The 24,604-nt window shown below is 46.9% G+C and overlaps 1 protein-coding gene across 5 annotated transcripts in view; it reads right to left on the bottom strand.

The window, feature by feature from the left end:
- The window catches only part of LOC142576705 (uncharacterized), a 111,367-nt gene that overhangs the window by 32,123 nt on the left and 54,640 nt on the right, over window positions 1–24,604 (bottom strand). For 2 of the 5 annotated variants that reach the window (XM_075686959.1, XM_075686958.1), the window contains one exon: window positions 16,460–16,574. In XM_075686959.1, the coding sequence (XP_075543074.1) occupies window positions 16,460–16,574 (115 nt within the window). The other 3 variants (XM_075686960.1, XM_075686962.1, XM_075686961.1) reach the window with 3 other exon arrangements.

The following is a 24,604-nucleotide window of genomic DNA, read 5'->3' as shown; positions in this document are numbered from 1 at the left end:
CACTTCAGCTTTATTTTGTGGGGTAGTGTGGTAGTCCCCCTACCACACTACCGCAAACATTGAACAACTGAAATCCACACTGTCTAGTGCCTGAACTTTGGAAGCCAGCATGTGCATTTTATGCCATGAAAGCGGGACAAAAGCTTTCCTCGTTTGAGGAACTCCGATCGGCAATAGCCGACTATGAGCACACGGTTTACGCCGAATTTTGGATTAGTAAGCCGCGAACCGTTCATGCTGCAAGAAAGAAAGGCATCACACGCCCTATTGATAAGAACCTGACCTACTACAGCCCGACGTATAGCTGCAAGCACAGCGTAAGAATGCGAAAATTCATGTCAACAGGTGCTTTTCCTAAACAAACGTAAGTTATTGACTCCTCCACGTGTATAATTCATTTTATTGACCTTTTACAAATCGTGAAATAATGGCGTTGGGAGGGTATAGCATGGTACAGAAATGGCATACACCACGTGGAAAGCCGTGAATGTATGTGGCAGGAACAATGCAACTTCACTGCTGCTATGTATCTATTTTATACAGGACATACAAGATCAACTGCCCGGCCCACATTTCCTTCCTTGCCACCAAAGATGGGAAATGCTTGGAAGTCATTGAAGTGGTTGACAAACACACTTGCATGTTGCGTGAGGTATGTCTATTACACTGCCAGTCAATCAACAAATTAGTTTCCCTTTATCCCATAACTGTACTTTAATTGAAAACTACAAATACTGCCCACTATGCTTTCCTTGTTGGCTTCACATGGTTGTGTCTAACAAGAACGCTGGGGCCCTCGGTCAATTCTTTCATACAAATAAAGTAAATACACACAGCAGTAGATGAGTTCCTGAATTTGTTCTTCCTTGCAGAAGTGTTTCCAGCACCTGCCATGCCAAAGAATACTCAACGAAGAGGAAACAGGTGAAGCGAAGAAACTTCTCGCACTCAAAGCTAATAAGAAATGCATACAAGGGCACTTCTTCAGTGGTGGGAAGAAAATACTCCTGTGTGACCTTCACAACCTAATAACAAACATGCAGGCAGAGAATGTGAAAAGGCCAACGCTCGACTTCATTGCCTCGCATGTGGAGGAATCTGGTGGCACTATGGACATGCTAGTGGATAGTGATGATGTGCTGACTGGCCTTTTCTACCAAGATAATGACATGAAAAAGGCATATGAGAACTTTCCAGATATTTTTCGTTGATGCCATTCACAAGACTAATGATAAACGGATGCCATTGTATGTTGTCGTTGTGGAGGACTCCAATGGTGAGAGCGAAATAGTGGCATTGATATTGTGTGCAGGTGAGGACGAGGCAACATTACAAGCATTGTTTTCAAGGTTTAATGTGAACAACAGGTCAACCACCGACACTAGAGTTATTATGACTGACAAAGATCTTGTAGAAAGAAAGGCGTTGACTGTTTCCCTGTGCAGTGAGCAATATATGCTTATTTCATGTCCTGCGAACATTTAAAAAGAAGGTGACCATAGAGAAGATGGCTGTCACTAGTCGGATGAGGATGCAGACTCTGGAATTATTGCAGAAATTGTGCTACTCTCAAACTAAAGAATAAATAGCAAGAGACCTATAAAAGCTTGCAGAACACTGGTTGTGCCAAGGTTCTTCAATATTTTAATAAAAATTGGTACGGGTATGCAATGAATGGGTGGAAGGCTTGAAACATCAAGCCACAACCTTTGGAAATTCCACAAATAACCGTGTTGAAGCCATCAATCAGAAGATAATGCAAGTTGTCATGCGATATGCACCTCTCCACAAGATGTTTTCTGACCTGCTTACTGTCGTGAACAGTCTGCGTCTTGAACGGGATCACAGAGCAATGGAAGCTTTGCTGAAGGCCCCAGTGGTGAGAAATTTAACAAGTTGTGAAGAAGAATACTGCAACATCTTGACACCATATGCATTTGCTATAGTCTCCAAGGAACTGAAAAAGGCAAATGAAATGGATTCCTTAGAACAGTATGCTCATCTCAAAGTGTCTGAGGAAAGCTGCTTATGTAGTCTGTCCAAAGCTATGTGCCTGCCATGTAGACACACATTCTTTTACCGTAAAAAGCTTGGTCTACCAATATTCTTTGACAACTCAACACCAACAAGATGGGAAAGAAGCTTTTACAGTCAGTCTTGTCGACTCTCTGCCACAGGTCCAACTGTTGCAGGCCAAGCTAACATGGTCTCTCATCTAGCTACAAGAAAGGTCATGTCAGAGTGTCAGAAGCATAGATGAGCTATGACAATTCTCCTAAATATTGCGACACTTGTTGTAGAACTGCCAATGCGAAAGTATCAACAGGCAGCGGAACTGTTGAAGGTATTGAAGAAAAGCATCGAAGAAAGAAAAAAGGTGTGCCTTGTTGAAATAGCAGCACGTGATGGTTCAGATGACATCATGCCAATCATAGACAGTACAAGAGAGTGTTTTGTTTCTTGCATTTATGCCTTGGCACTAGTTTCATATTTTATGTGGCATCACGCATTGCACCTGTGAAAATGAACTGTACATTTTTATGGCAGGCCAGCTCATGGACATACCAGCACTCAGCGAAGGCCCACTCTGGAAGGAGGCACCTGCAGCAAGCATGCAGTGCAAGTGGCACGCTGCGTTGCAGCTGCTTTCGGCGATGCATTTCCATGGTTTTCTGAAGAGATGTCAGCTCTGGCTTATATTGCACTTAATTTATTTTGCTATTTTATTTATTAGTTTATACCCTCAGGACCCAGAGGGCGTTACAGAGGGGGTGGGTGCAGTATAAATACAAAACAATAACAGGGGTTCAAAGGAAAATACATTAGGTTGCAGGTACACCAGAAAGTGTTCAGTAACTGCAGACTTTAACAATGCTTGGTCCTCAGTGGCAGCGATGGAGGGGGAAGGTGATTCCACTCTCTATTTGTCTTCGGAAGGAAATATAGTAAGAAGACATTAGTGCGGCGCAAAGGGATGTCTACTTTATTTAGGTGGTCAACACGTGATGAAACGTAAGCAGGTTCTGAAATGCAGGTTCTGCTGCTATTACTTTAGAAACATATGAGTAAGTTATGCTACCTTGCTTGAAAATATTTCACTGTTGTGAAGCTTTTTATTGATATTGATCAATTGTTATATGATTCTAGGTTCTGTAGACTATCTTAGCCACATCAAAGCAACATTGAAGCACAGTGGAAGGCCAAAAGGAAGGGGGCAGACTGTTATCGGTCTTCCCACAAAACAGAGGTGCACGCAGTTCCGTCCACTAAGAAGGCACCTGCTGATCGTGTGGAACTCATGCTTGAATGGCTTGTGGATAGTTGCGATTCGGCATCCCCATACAATATAGTTTTCCACAGGGGAGATAGCGGTGTAATTAATCCTCAAGCTATAACTGCTTGTTTAAGGCAAAAATGTGCGTTACATAGGTGATGTCAATGCTGTGAAAAAAAGATGTCAATGTATCATTATGCATTTGTTGCTATTCATTTAATTAAAAACACAGAAGCACATCACCTGCTTCAGAGAACAGCTTCATAGCCATCCGTCGCAAGCTGTCACCCACTCGACTGCATTTTCCCTTAATCGGGTGCATGAGCAGGGTGCAAAGCACTCTGCTTCCCGCGGATGTGCACAGGATTAGCAAATATATTAGCAGTGCATTGCAAATATTCTGTCCGGTCAGTTGACCTCAGCTGCAAAGTAAATGTAAGCACAATACACCTGTGCTACGTTCTGATAAATGTTGAAGCTTTAATTTGGGGACTTATCATAGGTGGTCGATGTACGCGTTTCAAATGTTTCTGCGCATGCTATCTTTGCTGCTGCACAAGACGTGCATCAGTTTCATGCAAATAGTTTGTTTTCATTATGGAGTGGAAATATATCCCGCACATTATGCATCAATGGCACATGTTCGCTCTTTATACGATGCTGACCATAAAATACATAGAAGTGATCTTGCAAGAACAGATAAAGAGTAAATACAATACACCCAGCACATGCATAGATATACTAGTGCGAACAGAATGCGGCCATGTGCTCGGCTGCCCGTCCGTTACCCAGATAAGCGCATCACCAAGGCCAAGTGTGGTGACCACGAGCTTTTATGCGCAAGTGTAGATGCCCCCGTCTGTGAAATCAGTGAAATTATGTTTATCACCGTGAGGGAAGAGAGCGCCGGAGGATGAAGGCGCCTGGTGGTGGAGAAGATAATCACGGCATTTGTGCCCTTTCTGTTGGTGCTTCGATGCCGCGGTGCTCGCTGTGCATGTTCGCAGGGTTACATGCAAGTGTATGCTTGCGTGTAACCCGCATTCACGAAGTGTAACATCACTAACTTTTTTAATGCTGCATGCTGAACCCTTACGCATAAAACACTTCAAAGAATTGATGTTTAACTTAGGCGCATGATATGACACAACCACACTTTCTTCACAGGCAATTTCAATCGCTTTAAACATGCTCAGGAACCGGATCGCATAAGCCCCTGGGCATAGCCAGGCGAGCCCTGACCCATGTGCCACCACCTTTCAGCAAGAAAGGAAAGTGGTCCCGAATATGCACTGCTTCCAACGCATCGTCAGTCTGCCTAAAGCTAATTCTAACACTGTGGTTTGTACCAAGAGATGGGGCCAGAGAAAGAGAGAGACAGAGATAAAAGAAAGATAGGGATGCTAACCAGTCAAGAGCCCGGTTGGAAATGGGGCCAGAAGGGCACAAGTGGTGATAAGGCTTCTCATCAGTTCATGTTATAATATGATAGGTCATCATTACTGCCCTACGTAGCCTTTTACATGTCTGAGCGTGCGTGTTACTGCCAACAACTGGAAACACAGCTGTCTTTAGCTTTGAGACTGCTGGTTTTCTAAAGGCGACGAGAGACCAGCATGCCGTTCCACACACGGCGACGATCCTGCCGAGGACTGCGACGGTGAGTGCTCAAAGGGGACCACCAACTCTCCGTAGTAGTTGTACACCTTGAGTTGTGGGAGCCGCCGTGCCAGCGACTCTAATAATAAATCCACCACCTGGCAAGAAAAATTTTGGCATTAGGGGAAAGAACAGGTGTACAATCTGGAGTTAGGACACACATACATGCTATACTCACAGATAACTTTCTGTTGCAGTGAAGGGAAAGCTATGGAGGTAAGGCACACACAAGCAAGAGCACTTCTTAAAAAAGTTCCACATTTTCAACTGCATTAGTTTAGGCCGTGGAGCATAAAGCATAAGTACCTTATTCCCGACAGCAAAATAAAACAAACCACACCACTGAGTGTTAAATTTGATTTACATTTCTGCTTTACTCTTCCATGTCTGGTCAAATGTGAAGCTTTCGCTAGTGGAAGTTATACTGCATCAGTCTGTTCACAGAAATCAAAAGTGCTGCCACATTACAGCGGGTGTGGTAACACATCTGCAGAAGTTCCACTCTCACAGCTTTCTCTTCCGTGCTACAGAAAGTTGTCTGCACAGACTAAAAAGGACAAACACATTTTGCAGTGCTCTCCCCAAATAAAGTTATCCCTTGGTCTAGCTGGTTCTGAGCCACTGATTTTGTTTAACTTGGCAGAAGAGGCAAGAAGTATACAGGCATTCATTTTCAAGTGGTTTGGTTTATTGACAGGACAACATATAAGCGTAGACCACTTATAATGTAGGTTGCCAGAGCCATGAATATCTGCATCCTAATCAAAACAAAAATTTAAAAAGCCTGCACATATGCAAAACATGTAGACCAAGTAGCCGTGTGTATCCAACAAGCAAAGCATGCAACCACAAGCATGCAACCAGGATGTTCGAATGTTTTAAAATTTGCGAACCTTGAAAGATTATCACATGGAACTGGCCTTTCCAGACAGTCTTTGCATGAAGCAGATAGAATAACACAGGAAAAAAAATGCAGAAGAGGAAAGTGTGGAGCACATGCTGTCAACAAGTCGCCAGAGCAGAGGCTTCTCTGTAGCCTAGGCAACTGTCACACAACCACAGAGTGTCTTAGGTGCCACCTGGTTGGGTTCACTTGCCATGCTGGACTGTGCAGCTGGCTGCAGCAGCACCCGAGTGTTGCAATGAGAGCCATTTGCTGTTTACAAAGTGACACAAACCCAGCGCTCCAAGTCGACTTCAAAAAGTTTCGTTGAACAGTCACATCTATCTAGTCCTGCGTCTGCAGTCACCCATGGCGGCGTGAAAGAGGTTCACTGAAGAGCAGCATGTGCGTACACATTGCCACACACTCAGTGACAGGAGTTGGTCTGACGGTTGGTTTTGAACTATGTTCCCTCAACACAGCAGCCCGATGTGCCACGCATTTGACCGTGCACTACCCAGTGACCCAGGTAGGCAGGAAAATGATTAGAGACAAACAAACATACATAGAAACAGTTTGATAGCCCACGGATAGTCCATGAAGTACCCAAAGAATGACAATGCATTAAAATGTGAGCCACTTTGTCACACGCTTCGTATGTACTGGTCTTCAATGAATTTCTTTGATGCCAACTTGGGTCACTGGGTGTGTACCAGTAAGTGGGTGCTGCTCTACAATGACGAAAAAGATCCCTTAAATTTTTTCAATGCTGAGCGCAATCCAACCCCACGATGGGTTCCTCAAGGACAGCAGCCTGAAGCAGGCTCCATCACAAATGCACTTTGTATGTGCCGCTCTTCAATGAACCTCTCACCAACTTGGGTATGTGCCACTGGGTGTACGGCAAGCGAGAAAAGGATTCTCAGTGCTCGCGCACACTAGTGTGGTGACACAGTGGGCCCCTGTGATTGTGCAGTCCCAGAATGTCCGCAAACCGCCCGCAGCTTCCGCTCCGACTAGCTCTGACAGAAGGGTACGTCACAGACACATGACCCAGCTGCCGGGGACTGCCTGAAGTGGTCCAAGGTTTCACTCGAAAGTACCGTGACTAGAAGTCAATATCCTGGCAGCTGTTTCTGCTCGTACCCAGCGCACCACTCAGCGAGTTCGTTAGCGTGGCCTCCGAGATAAGGCAATCTTAGAAGCCACGTTGCTGACGCAACCACAAAGTTTGCATAGTGGAATATCGTAGCCTGACGGCATAAAATGTGTTCACAAAGCGCAATTAACATCGCTCTCTCTCTTTTCACGCCACTTATAACCAAACAAGTGGGAAATTGAAGCTAAATTTCTACACAAACGCAAATAAAATTGCGATTGTACTGCATTGCTGTTCTTGCCAAAAACTCCCGTGAATATCATGCCCATTTGCTGTGAAAGTGACTCACTAAGCTAAGAAAGTGCAATCGCACTATGCATGGTCCTTGAAGCTCGTGAGACCCATCTTCGAAAGGGCCGATTATGCCACTACATGTGACATGCATGTCGTACAGAGTGTGTGTGTGTGTGCTTCATTGCAAAATGTCACCCTCCACTAATTGTGCATATCAAAAAGCAAACGCTCACACTTACAATGATGAAATAAACCTGTGAACAACAACTTGGTAAGGTCCAACTGTATACCACCCCAGCTACAGACAAGGAATAGTCACACATGCAAGCTTCACTCACCTGAAAAGAGAATTCTACCTGTTTACTACACACAGCACTGAGCATGAGAGATTTTGCAAAACGCATCAAGAAAAGCCAGCATTGAACCTGATTGCTATGCTTGTCTATTTAAAACACATGAAGACATGCAGCAGCAATTACATGGCTTATGAAAAGCTCCCATGATGGCACAGAAAGCATCAATGTAACAGACATGATAGCTGAGTGCACTATATTTGCCATCTGGAAAGCGCAAAGTACTCAGAAGCAAACGGCAGCTTTCACAACTTGGCAGCAGACTCTGTGTGCATCTTTTTCAGACAGTCATTGTCTGCTAGCTGCTTTTGCTGGTCTGAGCAAAAACCTCTGCTGACAGCTCCAAGAGCCTGTGGGTAGTTCATGACTTCCAGTCTGTGAAAAAAAGCACGCAATTCTGGCAGCTCTCGGACTGGTGGGCAGAGCTGCTGAAACTGTCCGAAAAAATTTAATGTGGGATTGCATTCCCAAGCATTTCTCAGCGTTTGCACTGGCTTCAGGTTTCGCGATCCAGTTGTCGTCACTCCATTGTTCTAGCATTGTTGTCATGCCATCATCATGTCGTCATTACACAGTCATTGTGACAGGTTTGTTGTCATACAGTCATTGTGATGCCATCATGGTCGTTCCATCGTCGTCATTCTAATTAAGACATCCGACTCTCATCATACCGTCGCCATGCCATCGTTGTCGCACAGTCATCATCATACCATTGTCATCATGTTGTCACTTTTCCATCATCATCACTTCAATAGTGTCATCCAATTGTCATAATACCGCCACTGTCCTCACACAGTTGTCATGCCATCATTGTTGTAGCATTGCCATCATACAGTCATCATCACAGGTTTGTTGTGATGCCGTTGTGATGCTATCGTGGTTGCTCCATGGTTGTCATTTTAATTTCCACATTCGACTCTCGTCATGCTGTTGTTGCCATGCTCGTCACACTGTCATCATACCACTGTCATCAAGCAGTTGTTTTACCATCGTCATCACTTCAGTAACATCATCTCGTTGTGTGACCGCTTTCGTTGATTTATCACTTTTATATATGCAAGCCCATATCCTGAAAACTAAAGCAGCAACTGATGGAGGTGCAGCAGCTGCTTTTAGTTTTCAGATATAAGCTCGCAGACCAATCCCGGCCTGGGCTAGTGTATGGTTGGCGTTGTGGCGACAGGTCCTCGTGAGGACGAACAGGGCGGTCGTCGAGAACTCTACTGAATGGCGGTGACGTAGTCGGCAATGTCACGAGGGCACTCTCCAAGCTGTGGACGCGGCGCGTTGACGGCGAACCCTCTCAGTCACAAGTCACGGTAGGGGCATCGGGGGTACACATGGCAGGCTTCTCAACAGTGATCGCAGCGCGGGCGGTGGTCGGGGGCTCGCCAAATGTCCATCTTCCTCACGTAGGTGCGCTGGGCAATGGGTGGACGTGCTGGTGGCGGCGGTAGTGGACGACAGAATTGCAGTGTTACAGGGCCCCGTTACAGGGACCGTTACACGGTCACGGAGGGGGATCTTGACGGCGGGCGACGGCGGGGTAGGTCATCGCTTCTGGCTGGGGCTGCAGTGATTGTGGTTACACCTCATGAACTTCAAGCGATACTGCGATATCGTTATAAGTGGGGCTTGACTGCAGTGCAAGATGGGAAATATTCAAACTACCTTCTTTTTTCGTTGGGGTGCCTAAATATTGATACATTTCTTCCAGGCATGTGTTCTCCTGCATGCAATAAATAAGTGCTTCGGATCAGTGCAAGGTTGCAATGGGATTGTTTGCTTGCAAAATAACCACATTTTGCAAGGATGCATTAAGGAATACAGTTGAAGCTTGATACAGTTAACCCTTGACATAACAAACTTCAATAGAATGAAATTCTCGATATAACGAAGTATTTAACTTTTCAAAGCCTCTTGTTCATAGAACACCATGTAATTTGTACCTCAAAATAACAAAGTGTCTTCCTATGCGATCTCAATTAACAAAATTTCGCTCTCGCAGCAAAGGAATGCTGAGACAATAAATGGAAACTTCTGCAGATGTACATTGTCAAATCATTGAATTACATGATTGAATTACAAACGGCTGCTTGCAACCGCACCTCTCAAACCACACACGGCGCGACAAGAGTGACCGCTGAAGTGAATTAAGCCACATCATGTTCCCTATAAAGTCCAAGTACGATAAGATCCTATCGCACCCTGTACACTTTGTGCTTTAGGTGCAAGTGAAAGTGTGCGAGAGTGAGAAAGAAAGAAGGTGGCTTCACACACGAGTGCTGCCTTTACGCGTGAGCAAAGGGAGAGGGGGAGGCGGTAACGCGATCAAGCGCACGCGAGGGGGGGGGGGGTAAGTTGGCGAACGTCGCGATTTCTGGCCCCTGTCTCAGCCGTGGCTACGCATGGCTGTAAGTGCGGCTGAGCACATATGCAGCCGCGCACCTTGCTTTAGAGGCACATCTGCCGCACATGCAAAAAGTGGGCGTGCCGAGATGGCGTGGCATCCTGTAAGCTGTCTTCCCATGCATTTAGTATTGAAGGTTGTGTAATCTTGAGTTTTGGTGACCCATTGGAGCGAAAGGCAGACGAAGCATTTGCTCCCCACTGCCGGCACTTTTCATGATAGCGTCGCCCTAGTGTAGGCGGCGCTATCAGCTGCAAGGGCAGCGTGCATGCGAAAGCGTGGCTGGCTTCGCTTAACTCGTACCGCCTATGTCAAGATATCACCGATGTGGCGTGAAACCATATCATTCATCACCAATTCCCAGATTTATCAAAATTGTTTTCTCATTCAAGTTTGCTTTTTTTAATTGCCAGATGACTTAAAAATTCTGCAGCCCTTTTCCATGTAAGAAAAATCGATCGGTGGCTGTACTTATTTGCATAAAAGGTCGTATTCAGTACAATGAAATTTCGATATGACAAAGTAAATTGCAGATTTTACCTACTTCGTTATATCAATGTTTAACTGCATAAAGAACCCAGACACAATGAATTATGGGATATAACAAAATAAATATAAAATTCGCTTAGCCATTTCTATGGAGTATTCACCTGCGATAATGATGTCGAAAATGCAGGATCTAACACGGTAATGATCATAGCGAAGCAAACTTACTCTTTTTGCACTTGCCTCAAGATATGCATTCTCGTAGCAGAAATGCCAAATACAGTAGCCAACCGATTTTTCAGACGGTTTATTGTGAATGCAAGTGCTGGGCAACTTAGTTAATGGTTCACCAAGACAAAAGTAAGGGAAAGAAATGCATGCGCCAGCATAAATCAGCACTATAACTATAACACTATAACTATAAGGTGCAGCGGTGGCGTAGAGGCAGAACATCCGCCTCGCGTGCGAGAGGACCGTGGTTCGAATCCCGGTGCCGCACAATTTTCCACCAGATTAAAAGAAAAAAATCTGCGTGTTGATAAAATTGCATAAACAGGCCTGGAGTGTGGCTTGATTCCGGTGACCAGAACCGGTAACGCACTCCCTCACCAGAGCAGGATTGGCCACCCTGGTGCAGTACTTGGCCACAACCTCCTATATGAATACAACAATCAAACCCTGGCCCTCAGTCCCCAGCAGCTGCGAAGCAACTGACCATGGCGGCGGTCAGACCTAAGACGCAGGAGAGGGTGCTAAGAATCTCTGGATCTGGACAGGCCACCATTGGAATCTGAACCTGGCAATGTTTAACGCTAGAAAGTTATCTAGCAGTGCTATTGGAGGAATTAGAGAGTAGTAAATGGGATATAATAGGGCTCAGTGAAGTTAGGAGGACAAATGAAGCATATACATTGCTAAAAAGCGGGCACATCCTGTGCTACCAGGGCTTAGCGGAGAGACGAGAACTAGAAGTCGGATTCCTGATTAATAAGAATATAGCTGGTAACATACAGGAATTCTATAGCATTAACGAGAGGGTGGCAGGTCTTGGTGTGAAACATAATAACAGGTACAAATTGAAGGTCGTACAGGTCTTTGCCCCTACATGCAGTCATGATGACCAGGAAGTCGAAAGCTTCTATGACGACGTGGAATTGGCGATGGGTAAAGTAAAAAAAATACAATATACTGATGGGCAACTTCAATGCCAAGGTAGGCAAGAAGCAGGCTGCAGACAAGTCAGTGGGGGAATATGGCATAGGCACTAAGAATAGCAGGGGAGAGTTATTAGTAGACTTTGCAGAACAGAATAATATGCGGATAATGAATACCTTCTTCCACAAGCGGGATAGCTGAAAGTGGACATGGAGGAGCCCGAATGACGAGACTAGAAATGAAATAGACTTTATACTCTGCGCTAACCCTGGCATCATACAAGATGTGGACGTACTCGGCAAGGTGCGCTACAGTGACCATAGGATGATAAGAACTTGAATTAGCCTAGGCTTGAGGAGGGAACGGAAGAAACTGGTACATAAGAAGCCGATCAATGAGTCAGCGGTCAGTCAGCAATATATCAGTCAGTCAGCAATATGTGTTGTAAAACAGCCTGCATGCAGCTATCATCATCATCATCATCATCATCATCATCATCATCATCAGCAGCAGCAGCAGCAGCAGCAGCAGCAGCAGCAGCAGCAGCAGCAGCAGCAGCAGCAGCAGCAGCAGCAGCAGCAGCAGCAGCCTGGTTACTCCCACTGCAGGGCAAAGGCCTCTCCCATACTTCTCCAACTACCCCGGTCATGTACTAATTGTGGCCATGTCGTCCCTGCAAACTTCTTAATCTCATCCGCCCACCTAACTTTCTGCCGCCCTCTGCTACGCTTCCCTTCCCTTGGAATCCATTCCGTAACTCTTAATGACCATCGGTTATCTTCCCTCCACATTACGTGTCCTGCCCATGCCCATTTCTTTTTCTTGATTTCGACTAAGATATCATTAACTCGTGTTTGTTCCCTCACCCAATCTGCTCTTTTCTTATCCCTTAACGTTACACCTATCATTCTTCTTTCCATAGCTCGTTGCGTCGTCCTCAATTTGAGTAGAACCCTTTTCGTAAGCCTCCAAGTTTCTGCCCCGTAGGTGAGTACTGGTAAGACACAGCTATTATACACTTTTCTCTTGAGGGATAATGGCAACCTGCTGTTCATGATCTGAGAATGCCTGCCAAACGCGCCCCAGCCCATTCTAATTTTTCTGATTATTTCAGTCTCATGATCCGGATCCGCAGTCACTACCTGTCCTAAGTAGATGTATTCCTTTACCACTTCTAGTGCCTCACTACCTATCGTAAACTGCTGTTCTCTTCTGAGACTGTTTAACATTACTTTAGTTTTCTGCAAATTAATTTTTAGACCAGCTACCATAATGCAGTGCAAATGTAGAGTTTGCATGTGCTGGAAAGCCGGCGCATGCCAGGACGCTATGCTCCCCCCTTCTCTCGCGCACAGCCAGAAACCGACAGTCTCATGTAGCCGACGGAATTCGCCGCCTTTACGACTTCGGTTATGAGTAGTGTGCGGATGGCGCACAGATGAAGGTCACTTCACGTATTGCATGAACCGGGAAGCTTTTCACACGTTTAAACCGTCTTTGTAGATTGCCGACAGCTTTGGACAGCGCACAAATGCCGACGATCGCATCCCCGCTTACGTTCCACGAGGAGGCATGCAGGAACACAACACTACAGTTGTTTGACCGGAAACGAGCTCACTAGATCAGCGAAAGATCGGCGAAAGATTGGCGAGATCACTAGATCGCTTTGCAAAAAGCATACCGTATTTACACGATTGTAAGTCGACCCCTTTTTTAAAATTTGAAAGTCTGAAGTTGGGGGGTCGACTTACAATCGAAACCAAAACATGGCCCCGCCAAAAAAAGCCATATTAACGAGAGCTACAACGTAGTTACAATTTTATGTTTGCTCTATGGCCCTACCCGTATCTTTTCGCTATCCCGCGTGTTTGTTCGCTTTTCGGAAGGGTTTTTCAATATTTTTGAGAGTCTTACAGTGCATGCAACACTCATGGGGGGGGGGTGTCGATAGGTGATAAAAGCGCCGCTGTTCCCATTTGCGGCGGCACCCTCAGAACGGCGGCGCTTGCGGGGAGTATCGGTAGTTCATGGAAGAGCAGACACCGCTCGCGGGTTTCTCTTTCTCTGTTTAAAAGCATTGGTTTGACTAACTTCTTGACGCGCTCCACTTCGGCTACTTCTACGCTTCCCCAGTCGTCATGAGTGCTGCAGGCCCACTAATCTTTCGGCACTCGTTCACAGCAGCGTTCAAGAGGGCTGCCATCCTTTACGCTGAAGAAACATCACTGCGCAGCGGGCCGCAATTTCGATGTTTCTAAACGGGTGGTGCGAGAGTGGCGACTGCAGCGAAGCGAAATTTTGACCCTGTGGCGGCAAGTGAGAAATTTCCCACGTGCCGAAGTCTAGACGCTTTCCGGAGCTGTAGGCTAAGCTTGCGGCGTACGTCGCTGAAATGCATGATCGGTCCCTGCCAGTGAAGTGCGACGTGGTCATGAAATAAGCCCGGACCTCCGCCTGAATTTTAAGGTTCTGCTCCGCCGTGAGTACAACGAGTGGCTGGCGGCAGAAGACTGCGAAATTACGCCAACCGGACCTGTCAAAAGAGCCTCCCTGACGGCTGCGTGTGGTTGGGTGCATTTGGCGTGGGCTGCTGTTCTGCACGATGACCTGGTGTGGTCGTTTGCCAAATTTGAAATTTCGCTGGACCGCGACGCGCTGTGGGACCGCAGCAACGATGACGATGGCAGCACTAGTGAAGACGAGTAGTCCAATGACCATGTCAGCTACTAATAAATTTTCGTTATCAAATGCGCTCTCGGGCTTTTTTTTTTTTTTTTTTTCCGGTCCAGCGTTATGGGGGGGTCGACTTACAATCGTGTAAATACGGTACTCACCAAAGAGCATTTCCAACATGAGGAGATCCCAAGACTTCGTTTCGTTCGTGTCGAAAGCAGTGCTCGCACCAGCATCGTTTGCTTCTTCAAGAGGCCAGCTCTTCGCAATCGGCTCGTACATGTAGGGAGTAACGCCGAACTCTTCAGAAAAACGCAGTCTCTCTAAATTTTCCATTACCGTCTCAAAAAAACAGCACCAAACTACCTGGCACCGCGCTTCATGTGTAGCGGCAGCGGTCGGTTCAGACGAACACTAATGTTGACGTCACGATGCGCCCGACCAATCACAGGTGCGAGATGGGCGTGTCCGCTGCTGCACTTTTCGTCGAAATGAAATATATTTGCGCTTTCTTTCGCTCAATTTCGATACGATATTCGAATTCGGAGGGTTGAAAACCATTATGTACAGATGTTCACTCATTTTTGCTGGAAAACCTTTCAGCTTCCCTTTAAGGGATAAGAAAAGAGCAGATTGGGTGAGGAAACAAACGCGAGTTAATGACATCTTAGTTGAAATCAAGAAAAAGAAATAGGCATGGGCAGGACATGTAATGAGGAGGGAAGATAACCGATGGTCTTTAAGGGTTACGGACTGGATTACAAGGGAAGGGAAGCGTAGCAGGGGGCGGCAGAAAGTTAGTTGGGCGGATGAGATTAAGAACTTTGCAGGGACGACATGGCCACAATTAGTACATGACCGGGGTAGTTGGAGAAGTATGGGAGAGGCCTTTGCCCTGCAGTGGGCGAAACCAGGCTGATGAAGAAGATGGTGATGATGATGACCACCACAAGTTACACACGTTATTTTTGAAACTTACTTTCGCATTCAATGTTCTGGATACAAAATTTTTTTTTTAATAAGGCGAGCAATCATCCTCAAATGTATGCGTTTCTTCTACTGGTTTTATCTTAGTTGCCACATGACACACAGTAGGTTGTTTGAGTCACATGAAGTTTATGACACCATTGCCAAAAACGTTTAGGCAGTGCCAGTGCACCAGAGTGCACATGCTTTCTTTTTATAGGGTGCCAAGGTGCGAGCCACGTTTTCTGCTTAGCTGAAATATTCAGTGCTCTGGCACATGCAGCTGCTTTTTCACTTCAGCGCGAGTTCTTGTGCCTTTCAGTGGATTTCTAAAGCACTTTTAATGGTGCTGCTGTGAACGACATCGCTTGTTGCATCTGAAAAAGCAGGTAAAATCAAGCAAATCTGACGAGAGCTGGAAAACACATAGTATTGACCCCTGCAAGGAATTTCGAAGTACCAGAGGCTAGTTCAGCTGTGCTTAAGCATCGTTGAAGAAATTAGAGAGCGCTTTAGTGAACTCTGGAAGTGCACAGTGTGTCAGCAAATATCGCTCCGCATGAGTGCCATCTACATGACACAATGCATCTCAGCTGCACCACCTCACCAGGTACAGGTTTATGGAACAGCGGTGGCACCTCATCCGCACCACACGGCAATAAAGAGCCGCGGTACAGTGCAGCGGCAAAGAGGGCACCGGAGCTGCAGGATCTGGTGGTTTTCATGGCCTTACAACCATAGAAGGGAGGGAATGGGGGGACTATCTGAATAAAGCATGCCTCTGTGCAGCAACAATGGTGCACAAAGGCATACCTCCCCCCCTCCTTGCCTAAAGATAGTCAAAGCCTAATATGGCAAATAGTGCAAAAGCATAACAAAAGATTAAGAGAGAAGACAACATGGGTACTGACTTCTTCTAACTAATGTTTTATCATGCAGGCGCGAAATAGTGGCAGTGCAACATAAGCTAAATGCAAAAAGAACACACACACATGCCTACCTCTCTTGCCCCGGCACATTAAAATTTAGTTTGAAGTGAGCGTCTATGTTTTCTGTTCCTTTAATCTTTTGTCCTGTTTTTTGTGCTGTTTGCCATATTATGTTGTCATACCAACAAGCTTGGCTAACAACAATTTCGCATTTCAAAGTCAAGGCCAGTAGGCACAACAGAAACCCTGCCTGATGAGTGGGAAGGCTGGCTGTTTACCTCGCTGCACTGTTCCAGGTGGATGTACCGCAGCCGGGGCATGCGTGCCGGCAGCTCTGCCAGGCAGAAGCCATGGATCTTGAACAGGCCTAGCAGAACCAGGTTCACCAGGTTCCTGCACACAACACAAGGTGGCCAAATCTCTTTTGAAGAAGCACTAGATGGAGTAGACAAGCTGGAGGGTCAAGTGGCAAATAGGCTGCCTTTACCCAAAGCCAAAGCTTGGTATATACAACAATATTGCTACACGCATGTTGTATTTGTTTGTTTGAACGAGGCGTGTGGGCGCCATCACTCCAGAAACGAGGAGGAAAAACGAACTGGGCTCGTGTAGTGAATCTAACTGTTGACATTGATGACTGGCGCAGCATGAATGAGCGTGTTAGCCAAAGCCACCACTGGGATCCTACCATCATGCTTGCCAATGTGATCTTTTATCTGGATGGGACACCGCGTGTCTGGTTTCACACCCAAGAGGTCAAGCTCTCCAGCTGGGACATATTAAAAGAGAGGCTTCGCGACCTATTCGGCAACCTCTCAGGTCACTAACAGGCTGCGTGAAAAGAGCTTGCCACTCGTGCCCAGTCGTCGACCGAATCGTATGTCTCCTACATACAGGAAGTGCTCGTGCTTTGCCGGAAAGTCGAGGAGCATATGATCGAGGTTGACAAGATGGGCCATATCCTAAAAGGCATCGTGGATGACGGATTAAATTTGCTCGTCTATAACGACGTCTCTACTGTCGATGCCATCGTCAAAGAATGTTGCCGCTTCGAGGTAGCCAAAAGCCGCCGCGTCGTCCCACAGTTTTCCCGGCTCCCAAACACACCTGCCACGTCCTCTTGCTCCACTCTTACCGCCACACGACCATTTCAAGAGAATGTCACACGTATCGTTCGCCGTGAGATTGAAGCGGAGAGTCCGGCCTCCCTTCATCCACGCCCCTTGACGGTACCGTTGACCAAGTGGCCCCCACTATTTTTGTTATTCAAGCAGTTGTGTGGCAAGAAATTGCAAACCTTGGCATCCCTACCGCCTGCTCTGTCTCCCGACCTGATTCGGCACCCATTCCCATGTCCACAACCTGCAATGACCAGCATTTCGCTCCCAGACCACGCAATCCTGCTGAATGGCGAACCCCAGATGACAAACCAATCTGCTTCCACTGCCACCGCGTTGGTCATGTATCCCGCCACTGCCCCGCCACCTGAATGCCGCTGTACTGGAGCTCATTCCCTGCTCCTTGCCCATATGCCGACGCTCGCCATTATCCACCTCGCCATCTGTACCCTACTTCCGATGCCCCTGACATCCGCTCCTTCGTACGATCGCTGTCACCTCAATGCCATCGCTCCCCATCACTCCCAGTCACCCAAGCCTTGCCGCTTTTCTTCGCCAAAATGATGGACGGAAAACTAGGCGATGCAATTTTTGGAGGTAATGCTGCATCACGTTCATCCTGTCCAAATCCTCCGTTGACGCTCCTCACCAACACGAACCTAATTGAAGTAGACGTAGATGATGTTCCGTTGACGACATTATTTGATACTGGATCCCAAGTGCCCATAATGAGCGCTAATCTATGTCGTCACCTCAAAAAAAGTTCTTACGCCTGCCATCACTCGAGCCGTACGCGTCGCCAATGGCGCCACTGTTGCCATAAGGGGTATGTGCACTGCTCGCATAGGAATTGCTGGCCGCCACGGTCCAGTCATGTTCACTGTGCTGACCAGTTGCCCTCATGACCTAATCTTCGGGCTCGACTTTCTAACGATGCATTCTGCCCTCATCGACTGTTCCACCGGTACGCTGTGCCTCGAGCTTCCTCTTTTTTGAGACGTTCGCCCCAAGCAACCGAACACCCTCTGCGCTACAGCGTTTGTTCACTTACCTCCAAAAGCCCTAACGTTCGTCGAATTGGCCTCAACGGCAACCGTGCCTGATGGCGACTATGTCATCGCACCTATTCGTGATGTCCTCCTGGCGCGCAACATCTCTGTGCCACACTCCGTCGTAACCCTTGCCACTAATCGGATGTGTTACCCGAAGGCACAGCAGTGGCCATGCTCCGGTCAGTGACAGATGACCACGTCGCTGCTTTTGCAGCCAATGTGTCTCTAGATCCTTCCGATTACTCGCACGATGCCTTGAACCTCGGTGGCCCATTACGTCCCATGGTCGCTCCGGACTTCGCACCTGACCAAGCAGCTGCCCTATATCGCCTTTTGCTTTCCTACCGCAACATATTTGACACTGACAATCGACCACTTGGTCAGACGTCCCTTGTCAAGCATCGGACAAACACTGGTGATGCTGGCCCCATTCACCACCGACTGTATCGCATGTCCACGGCAGAGCGGCAAGTTATTCAGCAGGAAGTAAAGAAAATGCTCCCCAGAGGCACTGTTAAGCCCTCGTCGAGTCCTTGGACGTCGCTGGTCGTGCTCGTCAAAAAGAATGATGGCACGTGGCATTTCTGCATTGATTACTGCCACCTAAACCGAATCACTAAAAACGACGTTTACCCTTTACCACGAATCAATGACGCTCTTGACTGTCTTCACGGTGCCAAATAATTTTCGTCCATCGACCTTCAATCTGGTTATTGACAGATTTTCTTCAATGAGCATGACCAAGAAAAGACTGCTTTCATCACTCCAGATTGTTCTGTATCGGCCAGGCGGTCTGATAAGATTGTACCGTGAATGACGTGCGCCTGACCGGCATACGGTGTTATCTATAAAAGTACGTTGCTGCCTTGAATAAAGGGCTTTTTGCGTTGCTGCCACCGAAGCGTCTGTCTGCTGCTTAGAATAGAACATCTGGCGACGAGGATGGGATGATACTTGCAGGCTGCGCTGTTGAGTGTCTTGCCTCAGGCTGCAATGCCGGTTCCTTAGTTGAAGTGGAATCATCTAAGCGAACATCCTCAAGCTGGTCCGCAGTAGGACGACCAATCATAGAGTCAGCAGGGGGATTTTCTTCGGAGGGTGTTGGTAGAAAATCTCGTTGAATACGAGCACTTGGAGTGGACTCAGGATGCGCTTCTTTTGCGACGTCCGGATGGAAGGAAGTCTTTGGTCCCGTAATCCAGCTGGGTCTCAAGTGGTCGATATGGACAAAATGAAAATGGTCACCGACTTTGACTACAAAAGTAGAGTCGCTTACGCGTTGCACTACGACTGCTTCCTCCCATGACAGGGTTTCCCCTCTCGTAGTCTTGACGAGAACTGTGTCACCGGCTTCCATCTGCGGGTCCCTTCCTCGGCACTCGTTGCGATGGGTGGTGTCTCTGTCTTGACGGCTGCGCATATCCTGCACAAAACTTGGCTTTAGGAGTGAAAGCTTCACTCGAAGTTGTCGTTTCAGGAACAGCTCAACCGGCGTTTTTCCTGTTACGGAATTCGGGGTGTTCCTGTAAGCAAGCAAGAAGTCGTTAAGTCGTTATTGCAGAGTTCTGTTTTGACCTGTTAGGTTATCGTGAAGCACTTGCTTGAGTAGAGTGGCTTTTGTTGTTTGGACTAGCCTTTCTGCTGCCCCGTTCGATGAAGCATGGTACGGTGGCGTACGTGTGTGTCGAATCCCGTGAGAAGAGGTGAAATTTGCGAACTCCTGCGCAGTAAACTGAGGTCCGTTGTCGCTGATCAGTTCCTCCGGGTAGCCATACGCTGCAAATATTTCCTTGAGACAATCGATTGTTTTTGACGTCGTTGTAGTGCGGAGGCATTTTGCTTCTATCCACTTTGAGTAAGAGTCTACTAGAAGGAACAAGCTGGAACCATCCTTCATGGCGAAATCAACATGGACTCTCTGCCAAACACAGGTTGGATAAGTCCATGGATGCAATGGTCCTGGTGCCTTCACAGGCATGGTCGTTTGGCACACTGTACATCGACGGACAGTGTCTTCAATGTTCTTGTCAATCGATGGCCACCAAACAAATGACCTAGCAAGCATTTTTATTCTTTGCATTCCAGGGTGCTCTTCATGCAGCAATGTTAATACTGCTTCTCTAAGTTCGTCGGGAATGATCACTCACTGGCCCCACGTGACACAGCCTTGCTCGTACGATAGTTCGTTTCGACGAATGTAAAAGGGCTGAAATTTATCATCGTAGTGCGCGGGCCAGCCAGATAAGGTGAACTGCACGACTTTTGAAAGAAGGCGGTCCCTTTTTGTCGCAGCAGCAACTTGGCACGCAGTGAGAGGCGTTGCCTCAAACAGTGCAAGACATTCTTCAGTGTCGTCTTTATGTTTGACCAAAAGTGGAAGCCTTGAAAGTGCGTCGGCAACTTCCATGTTTTTGCCGTTTCTGTAGCGCAGTGTGTACTGATAAGCTGCTAAGGTGATAGCCCAACGCTGAATCCTGGCTGCGCCCAAAGAAGGAATTGGTTTATCCGATGCCAATATCCCCAACAGCGGTTGGTGATCTGTATACAGCGTGAATTTGCGCCCATATAAGTATCTATGAAACCTGCTTAGACCAAAAATTAGGGCCAGGGCTTCCTTCTCGCCTTGCGCATAGTTGCGCTCCGCTGCACTTAATGTTCTGGGGCAAATGCGATGGGTCTTTCTAAGCCATCGGGCATGACGTGAAAAATTACGGCCCCAAGACCGTAGGCCGACGCGTCGCAGCTTAACCCGATTGGTTTTTTCACGTTGTAAAAAGTCAACACTTGACTGTCGATGAGGCGCTGCTTGGCTTCCGCGAATGATCTTGAGCATGCGTCCGTCCACACCCAAGTCGTGTCCTTTTTGAGCAAGTCATACATTGGTGCAGCTACTGTAGCTAAATCTTTGATGATGCATAAAAATTCAGCAGGCCCAAAAAGGCTCGCAGTTCAGTTACGTTGCTTGGCTGAGGTGCTTCCGTTATTGCCTTTATCTTTGTTGCGGTTGGAAAAATGCCATCTAATGTCACTTTGTGTCCCAGATAAACAACGGATGGTTTGAAAAATTCACACTTCTGTTGTTTTAGGGTAATACAGTGCTGTGACAGTCATTGAAGCACCTTTTCCATGGTTTCTTGACAGTCGTCTATGTTGTCGCCTACGACGATGACGTCGTCGATATAGCAACCCACTTTTGGAATCCCTTTTAAGACTTCGTCCATTAAAGACTGAAAGATAGCGGGTGCGCTAGAGATACCGAATGGAAGGCGCTGATACTGAAATAACCCGAGATGAGTGTTCACCGTTAGCAGCGCTTTGCTTTCCTCAGCAAGCGGCACTTGTTGATAGGCTTGCGATAGATCCAAGACGCAAAAGATTTTGCCTCCCGCGAGCATGGAGTACAAGTCTTCCGGCAATGGCAATGGGTAATGGTCTGTTTTTAGAACAGGATTAACCGTGACCTTGTAGTCGCCGCATAGCCTTAATCCTGCGCCGCCTTTCTTCGCGACCACCACCAGAGGCGTTGCCCAGTCACTTTTCGTGACCCTCTTTAGTATTCCGGCTTGCTCGAGCTTTTCCAACTCCTTTGCTACTTCGGCTTTGATAGCAAACGGTATTGGCCGTGCTTTTGAGAATACTGGTTGAGCCCCTTCCTTAACAAAGATGCGAGCTTCGAAGTTTTTGACGACACCCGGGGTGCTCTCGAAAACCTCGGGATACTTCTTCCGTAAAGCTTCTGCCCTCTGCTCCGGAGGCCTATCCGTGGACAGACTGTATACTGCTTTCCAGTTTATCTGAAGTTTTTCCAGCCAGTCTCTTCCCATGAGAGCGGGTATCGGCGTTCTGTTTCCCTGCACTAGCACTATGGGCAAAGAGATCTCGCTTCCTTCCTGTTTGACTAATACGTTTGCTGTTCCAAGTACCTTTAGCTTTTCTCCTGTGTAGGTACGCAACGACACCTTTGATTCCACACATCTGACATGCGGGAAATACTGCTTATACAACTGCTCTGGTACGATCGTGACCGCTGCACCGGTGTCAATTATCAGCGAAACAGTCTTCCCTTCAATGTTTAGGTCGACGCTGTAGCCCCTTGAACTTTTGCCCGAGTAGAACACGGTTTGACAATTCAAGCCTTCAGATTCGTCGTCCGTGGTGTCAACATATCTGACAGCTTTTGCTCTTCTTTTGCAAACGGCTTGCAAATGCCCTTTTTTCTTACAATTTCTGCAGGTGTGGTTCCGATACCAACATTCTTCTCCCGCATGACGCTTTCCGCAATGCCTGCACGCACTTCGTTGCTCTCCCCCTCGCTTATCTTTCGACCATGCAACCGTCGTCGATTTCTTTTGCTTATCACGGTGACGTTCGCCCTGAATGACGCTGACGCTGCACGGTTTTGTGTCAAACTCACGCATTTGCTTCGCCTGTTGCGCAGCTAGCTCTTTTTCTAGCGCTATTTTGCACGCCAGTTCGAACGTCAAGTCAGCCTGTGCAAAAAGAGCCCGTTGCGTTTCCTCGTCACGCAAACCAGCCACTAGTCTGTCCCTTAAGGCATCAATTAAGAATGTGCCGTAATTGCAATCTCTTGCGAGATGCTTCAGTTAAGTGATGAAATCCTTGACACTTTCATTTTCTTGCTGCATTCGGCGATTAAATTTACAGCGCTCTGCGATAATTGAGTGAGCTGGGCTGAATTGAGCTTCCAGAAGCTGTTTAATTTCCTCGAAAGTCTTCTGAGAAGGCAAATGAGGAACAGTTATCTTCTTTAGCTCTTCATACGATTGCGCGCCGAGTACGTTCAGAAACAACTTGAGTTTCTTGTCTGCAGGGACATCATTTATGTCTACGTAGTTCTCGAAGCGTTCAAAATGCGAGCGTATGTTTTCGACTTTTTGGTCACATTCTGTCATTCTGCCAAGCTTCGGACCACGTCCGGGTTCTGCCATAATGAGCAAATTTCACTTATCTGCCCAGCCGTTTTCCTTGATGTGCCTTGTCCGTAGTGTCGGTTCTTGTTCGCTTGCTCCAGCCAGCCGCTGAAGTCCATGCAAGGGCTCCGTGACGCCTTGCTTCTTTACGTTCTTGCGCTGCTCCAGTCGATTATCGTGGCTGCAAGGGCTCCGTGTCGCCTTGCACCGTAGGCGGTTCAGCCTTGTGACTGCTGCTGGCCGGCGGTGGTTTGCTGCGCGCCGGATCCCATCTTCGTCGCCAGATGTTCTATTCTAAGCAGCAGACAGACGCTTCGGTGGCAGCAACGCAAAAAGCCCTTTATTCAAGGCAGCAGCGTACTTTTATAGATAACGCTGTATGCCGGTCAGGCACACAACATTCACGGTACAATCTTATCAGACCGCCTGGCCGATACAGAACACAGATGGCCTCTACCAATTCAAGGTTATGCCGTTCGGTTTCATTTCATTTCATTTATTAATACTGTTAGCCCATTTTTGGGTCGTTACAGGGTGGAAAATATTTGCTGCAATGCAGTAAATGCATTGGCAATCACAGCCTTGCAGACATGCAAATACAAAATAAAATTAGTGTGCACAACCTGCAGTTCACAACAAAATACAAATGCGGTAGTAGAAGCACACACAGCAACATTCATATTTCCAAGTAGGCGAAATTCGCTACAAACGAGCTGTCGTGGTTAATTTGGTAGGTCAAGGTAAAGATGTATTGATTTTCCAAACAAACTGACAGAGTCTGTTTGCGTTATGTGCTATGGCAACGAATTCCATTCTTCAATTGTTCGTGGGAAGAATGAATATTTGAATGTGTTGATCCGAGCTTGGAGGGTTGTAAGTTGTTCGTTGTGACTGTTTCTTAATGTTCGGGCCGAGCACTTCGTTATGTACAGTCCGGTGTTTATGTTAAAGAAGTTACCCCGCAAAAGATAGAGGAACTTAAGTCTAGCAACTCTTCGCCGCTCTAGCAGTTGGGGTAATTTAAGTTCTGAAAACATCCCCGAGACTGAATCCGTGGACTTATATCTAGACAGAATAAATCTGGCCGCCCTTCTTTGTACTTTTTCAATCCTTGCTATCTAGTTTTTTCTGTAGGGGTCCCACACGATACAGTCATATTCCAAAGTTGGTTTTACAAGTGTCAAATAGGCGGTTAGTTTCGCTGTCGTGGTTGCCTGCCCTAGTTTCCGGCGTAAAGTCCACATTTTTCTCTCGGCTGCACTACATAAGCTATGAATGTGCCTATTCCAATTTAAATTTTCACTTATCGTTATGCCTAGACA

Source organism: Dermacentor variabilis, chromosome 3 (genome assembly GCF_050947875.1).
Source record: "Dermacentor variabilis isolate Ectoservices chromosome 3, ASM5094787v1, whole genome shotgun sequence".
Lineage (NCBI taxonomy): Eukaryota > Metazoa > Arthropoda > Arachnida > Ixodida > Ixodidae > Dermacentor > Dermacentor variabilis.
Note: the sequence above shows the minus strand (reverse complement) of the source record. Positions and strands in the feature narration are given on the sequence as shown.